The sequence below is a fragment of the Peromyscus leucopus genome, unplaced genomic scaffold (genome assembly GCF_004664715.2).
Source record: "Peromyscus leucopus breed LL Stock unplaced genomic scaffold, UCI_PerLeu_2.1 scaffold_1659, whole genome shotgun sequence".
In the NCBI taxonomy this organism is placed as follows: domain Eukaryota; kingdom Metazoa; phylum Chordata; class Mammalia; order Rodentia; family Cricetidae; genus Peromyscus; species Peromyscus leucopus.
Window position 1 is genome coordinate 298 of NW_023504841.1, and position 8,211 is coordinate 8,508.

Sequence of the window (8,211 nt, forward strand, 5' to 3'; positions counted from 1 at the left end):
ATCCAGCAACACAGGAAAAAATTAAACTACAGGCCTATATCTGTGATGAATACAGGTGATAATATTCTCAGTAAAGCAGTTGCAAAACCAATAAAGTTATATATGAAAGATATCGCACACAATTAGCAAGTAGGCTTTTTCTTGGTTTCTAAGTCATCTGCTACTTATTCTTTTAGCTGACTTGCACTGAAGACTATCAGAACCGGTTTAAACCTCCCTCTTTGCCTGAACCTTCAGTTCTCAAAACCACAGAAAAATGCCTTTTAACAGACCCATCACTGAGAAATCCGCTAAAAATTCCTCCATGTGACTGACTCAAATAATCTTTGGTTGTGTTGATGATGTGAGTATAGTCAATCATCTCTACAAATCCATGTAACATTTAGGCCCAGTACCTGACACATATCACCTCCTCATTAAATGTCGGTATTCGGTAGATGTTTTTCTGTGTAAGCTGCTATGTGATAGGTAGGTAAGAAGATGGAAGAAATTGCTGGGTCATCACTACTGAATATTTGGGAGTTTGTAGCCATCAGCAAAACAGGTGTTGTAATTTTTAAAACATGATTTATTAATTTTTATTTATGTGCATTGGTATTTTTGTCTGTATGCATGTCTCCACAATCTCTCCATCTATGAGACTTGTTTTAAAAGTGTCAGTATGGTGCAGGGGCAGAGGTGGGGTTCCACACTAATCTGAGTTCTCGGGCGGCAAATGAGTCAGGAGGACTCTCTGAATTAGAGACCAGCGTGATCTACAAAGCCGGGTTCCAGCGCAGCCGAGACTACACAGAGAAACCCTGTCTTGAAAAACCAAAAAAGACCAAAAGAAAACAAGAAAATGGTGACATGAGATAAAACTTGTGGGGTCTTTTTGTCCTGTTTGCTCCCATCCATCTCCCATGGCTCAGAGAGTCAAATAGAGGCAGCCAGAGGAGTGAAATGTATGAGGAAAAGAAAAGATGAGGAGAGAGTGGACTCATGAAAAGGGGAAAGGGGAAGTGGGTTTCGAACTAAAAGCCACAGGTGTGGTAGTCTAGCACTCTGACTTGGAACCACACCCAGAACCTTGCCCGGGGTCATCTAAACCTACTTAGGGGACTGGTGTGACTCATGTTAAACACTCCGGAAGTTGCGACTTGGAATGTAGGTAAGTCCACTTCCCAAGACCCGAGACTCTCGGACCGGACTTAAACTGCCCTCCCTGTATGAACCTCCAGTTCTCAAAACCTCAGTAAACTGCCATTTAACGGAGCTGACACTTTGAGACCTCCACTGAAAACCTTCCTTGTGGCCCAACTGAGGAAAAGAAAAGATGAGGAGAGAGTGGACTCATGAAAAGGGGAATGGGGAAGTGGGTTTCGAACTAAAAGCCACAGGTGTGGTAGTCTAGCACTCTGACTTGGAACCACACCCAGAACCTTGCTCGCTGTCATCTAAACCGACTTAGGAGACTGGTGTGATGCATTTTAAACACTCCTGAAGTCGGGACTTGGAATGTAAGTAGGTCCACTTCCAAAGACCTGAGACTCTCAGACTTGGTTTAAACTGCCCTCCTTGTTAGAGCCTCTAGTTCTCAAAACCGCAGTAAATTGCCATTTAAGGGACCTGACACTTTGAGACCTCCCCTAAAAATCCTCCTTGGGACCCAACTGACCATTGGCTGGGTTGATCACGTGAGGAACTTCAGTCATTTCTGCAAAGCCATATAATCATGTAATGCTTTGGTCCAGTACCTGACACATATCACCTCCTCAATAAATGTCGGTATTCTGTAGATGTTCTGTGTAAGGTCCTATGTGGTAGGTAGGTAGGAAGATGGAAGAAACCACTGGGTCAATCACTACTGGATATTTGGGAATTTGTAGCCTTCGGAGCAACAGGTGATGTAATTTTTAAAACATGTTTTACTAATTTTTATTTTATGGGCATTGGTATTTTTGTCTGTATGCCTGTCTCCACAATCTCTCCATCTATGAGACTTGTTTTAAAAGTGTCAGTATTGTGCAGGGGCAGTGGTGGGGTTCGACACTAATCTGAGTTCTGGGGAAGCCAATGAGGCTGAAGACTCCCTGAATTTGAGACCAGCGTGATCTACAAAGCCGAGTTCCAGGGCAGCCGAGACTACACAGAGAAACCCTGTCTCAAAACCAAAAAAAAAAAAAGACCAATACAAAACAGGAAAATGGTGACATAAGACCTGTGAGGTCTGAAGTTATGTTTTTTTGTCCTCTGTTTCTTCCCATCCCTCTCTCATGGCTCAGAGAGCCAATTAGAGGAGGCCAGAGGAGTGAAATGTATGAGGAAAAGAAAAGAAAAGGAGAGAGTGGGCTCACGAAACAGGGAGAGGGGACGTGGGTATCGAACTACAAGCTACAGGTGTGGTAAACTGGCGCTCTGACTGAGAGCTACACCCTGAACCTTGCCGCAGGCCATCTAGAGGGACTTAGGAGACTGGTGTGACGCATGTTAAACACTCCTGAAGTCGGGACTTAGAATGTAGCTACATCCACTTCCAAGGACCCGAGACTCTCAGACCCGGTTTAGACTGCCCTCCTTGTGTGAAACTCCAGGTCTCAAAACCCCAGTAAATTGCCATTTAAAGGACCCGACACTTTGAGACCTCCCCGAAAAATCCTCCTTGTGAACCAACTGACCATTGGTTGGATTGATCACGTGAGGAATGTCGATCCTCTCTGCAAAGCCAGGTAATGCTTTGGTCCAGTAACTGACACATACCACCCCCTCAGTAAATGTCCGCGTTCTGTGCAAGGTCTTATTCCGGAGATAGGTGAGAAGACTGAAGAAATCACCGGGTCCATCACTCACGGGTATTTGGGTAATTGTAGCCATAGGAACAATAGCTGCTCTAACATTTTAAAAATGATTTATGTATTTCCAGTTCATGTGCATTGGTATTTTTGCCTGCATGCTTGTCCGTGTGAGGGCGTCAGATCTTCTCCAACTGGAGTTACAGACAGTTTTGATTCTCGTGTGGGCAATGAGAATTGAACCTTGGTCCTCTGGGAAGAGCAGCCTGTGCTCTTAAACACTGAGTCATGTCTCCAGATCTAGCTGCTCCTTCAGACTGAGGTTTTAGCACAGGGCCTGCAGGGGTCTGTATCAGGTACTTCTGGTTATATGTTGTGAGTGTTAGCTTGGAATTTTGCAAGTGTTTGTGGGAATGCTACCTGTGATAGCAGGTTCATCTTTGACTCATTCACCTGCTCTTAGGGCTTTTCTCATCCTGTTGAGTTGCTTCATCCAGACTGAGTGTGAGGGCTTTTGCCCTGTTTTATTTTATTTGTGTTGTGGTCTTTGTTTGTTATCTCTAGGAGGCTTGTTCTTTTCTGAATACAGACAGAGAAGAAATGTTGAATGGTGTAGAGTGTGGGGTACGTGGGAAGAGTGCAGGTTGGCAACTGTGATGAGGCATAAAAATCTATTTTCAAAACAAAAAACAGTAATACAAAACTTCTGATCAAAAAAAAAGAAAGAAAGAAAGAAAGAAAAAGAAAGAAAGAAAGAAAGAAAGAAAAATAAATTCCGAGGCCCAGTGGATTCATTGTAGCACCCTACCATACTTTCAAAGAAAAGTCACAACCAAAACATACTAAATTATTAAAATTAATAGAAAGGTAAAAGATCAATAGCAAGCTCTTTCTGTAAAGCCTAATGCCAAAACCATCCAGCAACACAGGAAAAAATTAAACTACAGGCCTATATCTGTGATGAATACAGGTGATAATATTCTCAGTAAAGCAGTTGCAAAACCAATAAAGTTATATATGAAAGATATCGCACACAATTAGCAAGTAGGCTTTTTCTTGGTTTCTAAGTCATCTGCTACTTATTCTTTTAGCTGACTTGCACTGAAGACTATCCGAACCGGTTTAAACCTCCCTCTTTGCCTGAACCTTCAGTTCTCAAAACCACAGAAAAATGCCTTTTAACAGACCCATCACTGGGAAATCCGCTAAAAATTCCTCCATGTGACTGACTCAAATAATCTTTGGTTGTGTTGATGATGTGAGTATAGTCAATCATCTCTACAAATCCATGTAACATTTAGGCCCAGTACCTGACACATATCACCTCCTCATTAAATGTCGGTATTCGGTAGATGTTTTTCTGTGTAAGCTGCTATGTGATAGGTAGGTAAGAAGATGGAAGAAATTGCTGGGTCATCACTACTGAATATTTGGGAGTTTGTAGCCATCAGCAAAACAGGTGTTGTAATTTTTAAAACATGATTTATTAATTTTTATTTATGTGCATTGGTATTTTTGTCTGTATGGATGTCTCCACAATCTCTCCATCTATGAGACTTGTTTTAAAAGTGTCAGTATGGTGCAGGGGCAGAGGTGGGGTTCCACACTAATCTGAGTTCTCGGGCAGCAAATGAGTCAAGAGGACTCAATGAATTAGAGACCAGCGTGATCTACAAAGCCGGGTTCCAGCGCAGCCGAGACTACACAGAGAAACCCTGTCTTGAAAAACCAAAAAAGACCAAAAGAAAACAAGAAAATGGTGACATGAGATAAAACTTGTGGGGTCTAAATTTATGGCTTTTTGTCCAGTTTGCTCCCATCCATCTCCCATGGCTCAGAGAGTCAAATAGAGGCAGCCAGAGGAGTGAAATGTATGAGGAAAAGAAAAGATGAGGAGAGAGTGGACTCATGAAAAGGGGAAAGGGGAAGTGGGTATCGAACTAAATGCCACAGGTGTGCTAGTCTAGCAGTCTGACTTGGAACCACACCAGAACTATCTAAAAAAGAGTGATCATTAAACAAAAAAAGTAAAAAAAAAAAAAAAAAAAAAAAAAAAAAAAAAAAAAAAAAAAAAAAAAAAAAAAAAAAAAAAAAAAATCGAACTAAATGCCACAGGTGTGCTAGTCTAGCAGTCTGACTTAGAACCACACCCAGAACCTTGCCCTGGGTCATCTAAACCGACTTAAGAGACTGGTGTGACTCATGTTAAACACTCCTGAAGTGGGGACTTGGATAGTAGGTAGGTCCACTTCCAAGGACCCCAGACTCTCAGACCCGGTTTAAACTGCCCTCCTTGTATGAACCTCCAGTTATCAAAAGCACAGTAAACTGCCATTTAACGGACCTGACACGTTCAGACCTCCCCTAAAAATCCTCCTTGTGACCCAACTGACCATTGGCTGGGTTGATCACGTGAGGAACGTCAGTCATTTCTGCAAAGCCATGTAATCATGTAATGCTTTGGTCCAGTACCTGACACATATCACCTCCTCAATAAATGTCGGTATTCTGTAGATGTTCTGTGTAAGGTCCTATGTGGTAGGTAGGTAAGAAGATGGAAGAAACCACTGGGTCAATCACTACTGGTTATTTGGGAATTTGTAGCCTTCGGAAAACAGGTGTTGTAATTTTTAAAACATGATTTACTAATTTTTATTTTATGGGCATTGGTATTTTTGTCTGTATGCTTGTCTCCACAATCTCTCCATCTATGAGACTTGTTTTAAAAGTGTCAGTATTGTGCAAGGGCAGTGGTTTGATTGCACACTAATCTGAGTTCTCAGGACTCCAAAATCTGAGGGGCCCCCAGCTGGATCAGGCCCTCTGAATAGGTGAGACAGTTTATTGGCTTGGTGTGTTTAGGAGGCAACTAGGCAGTTGGACCAAGTCCTGTGCTCATTGAAGGAATTGGCTGTTTGAAACCTGGAGCTTATGCAGGGACACTTGGCTTAGTCTGGGAGGAAGGGCCTGAACCTGACTGGATTGTGTCTACCCGGTTGATCACAGTCCTCAGGGGAGGCTTTTTCCCTGGAGCAGGTGGGATTCGGGGGTCCAAGGGGGGAGAATTGGGGAACCCGTTGCTGATATTTAGAACTGAATGGTATTTATTGTAAAATAAAATAAAATAAAAAAAGAAATAACCACTACTATTGATTTATATGATTTTATGTGTTAATTATCTATTTCCCGTATTCCTCTGACTCACTCTCTGAACATTTTTACAAATAGATTTTGGTTTACAGATACTACAGAAGAATTCAGGGTTTTGTGCGTGTTAGATAATTACTTTACCACTGAGCTCTATCTGTTGATGGGCATAGTTTTTCTGGTTTCAATTTTAAAATATGTATAGCTTTCTTTATAGAAGTGTATATTTCTCAAAAATGCACAAAGAGGAATAGCATTTTACACTATCATTTATGAGGTGTATCATTTATGTACAGATCTTTTTTTATAAACATACATGTATACACAAATTTATGTCGTGTGTTATTATTTTTACATAAATGAGTTTACTATGTAAATTATTTTTATTTTCTTTGGTTCTCTCATAGATGATTTTAGTTTGTAGTAGTCATGAAATGTTATAGTACTATATTTTAGAAATGACAATTAATTTGAGCATTCCTTTGCTTTTTCCTCTCTTTATGGTCTTAAAATATTTACAGATTGCAAATACAGGTAAAATAAGCATGGCATTACATGTGATATTGCAAACTGTCTTCTCATTTTCAGTTCTAAGCATTGAAATTCCTAGTCAACAAATATTATTATCTACTCTCTGAAGAATAATAATCTGTACATAGACCACTGAAACATCTCTATGTGACAACAGGGACACGGTATGAGTGCTTAGTGCTCTCTAAGCCATGACTCCTTCTGTTTTCCTGCCTTTTCTTGTATTCTCACTTACTCTGTTCTTCTTTGATGCCTTCTTCAGATTTGCCAACATGAAGGAGTACATCTTCAAGTTCAGTAGCCTGATTTGCAGTATATCAGCTTTGGTGTTTGAAATCATCCTTGCAAACTGCCAATGCTGGCACCTGTGGGAGTTTAACAACAAGGTTGTGCAATTTGTGTCAATTGGACTCTGGGAAGCTTATTACACTCAGGACTTTAACATCTTTGGTTCTGTGACCAGGATGTTGGTTCACACCCCTATCAATTCAACCTGGAACAAGTCATCAGAATTTCAGTATTTACAAGTCCTGATAGTGTGGGCCATTTTGATGAAAATCCTAGTCCTGATTTTCACTTCAGTGTCCATTAAGCTCAGCTGCATGGAAGACCCATTCATTGATATCCAGCTGTTTTACTACAAGATGTCTGCCATAATTTTGGCTGTGAGCAGCCTTTTCACGCTTCTTACTGTGACCTTGAATCACCTGGTAGACAGGTATGGGCAAACCACTCTTGACGTTTCACCTGACTTTCCTGTTAAAAAGGAGGACATTATAAAGAAACACTGCACAAAGGTGTTCCCAATGGGTGTCCTGACAGCCACGATGTCACTCTTTGGCGTGATTTTGTTTCTCTGTGAGATGATCTCTTTGATAGTACAGAGTCAGGTGAAGGCCCAGTGTGCTTCCAACCTGGCTGAGCAAAAGGTCTGAAGTGAGGGCTCTGGCATTTTAACATCTGCCAGGAGAACCCTTGAAAAAATTGCCCGTTTGTACACAGTACTGTGTAATCGCCAATTCATTCTACATAAAATATTAACTTGATTTCTGGGAGTGTGTCTAAGTTTTATTCCTTCCTTGCTGTCAAATGCATTCCATTCATTAAATGATTTTACATTCTAAACTGTGTGAATACTTTCTCTCAATGGATCTATATCAGTGGTTCTCAACCTGTGGCTTCCTGCCCCTTTTCTGGGTAGAATGACCCTTTCCCAGGGATTGCCTAAGACCATTGGACTACACAGATACTTACATTATGATTAATAACAATAGAAAATTGTAGTTATGAAGTAGTAATGAAAATAATTTTATGGTTGTGGTCACTGCAACATGGGGAAGTGTATTAGAGGGTCACAGCATTAGGAATTTTGAGAATAACTGACCTATATCTTCCATCTCCATCACCACCACCCACCATATCATATACCTGATTCATTTCTCTGACAAAATACATAACATGAGCAAGTAAAGGAAGGAAAGTTTATACTGGCTCTTAATTTGAGGAAATACACATCACGACTGAGAGATCATGCGGGCAAGAGTCCCAAGTTGCTTGCTACATTGCATTAGTAGTTAGGGAGCAGGGAGTGTAGTTAAAGCACTGCAGATGCTCACCTAGCTCCCTCCTTGTTATGCAGCCAGGAACCTCAGTCCAAGGAATGATGCTACTCTATTTCAAATGGTTCATCTCAGCCCAATTAATCTAATCTTAACCTCTTTGAGACATTACCATAGGCTTCTGTATTTCTTGATTTTAGATC

The 8,211-nt window shown here is 41.0% G+C and overlaps 1 protein-coding gene across 1 annotated transcript; it reads left to right on the forward strand.

Moving 5' to 3' along the window:
• Window positions 1-2,573: 2,573 nt before the first annotated feature.
• On the forward strand, window positions 2,574-7,384 carry LOC114689311 (the record flags this gene model as incomplete). Its single annotated transcript, XM_028863654.1, has 2 exons — window positions 2,574-2,708; window positions 6,712-7,384. Coding segments are annotated over 2 exons (808 nt in total), but the record flags the coding sequence as incomplete, so codon positions are not given.
• Window positions 7,385-8,211: the final 827 nt, after the last annotated feature.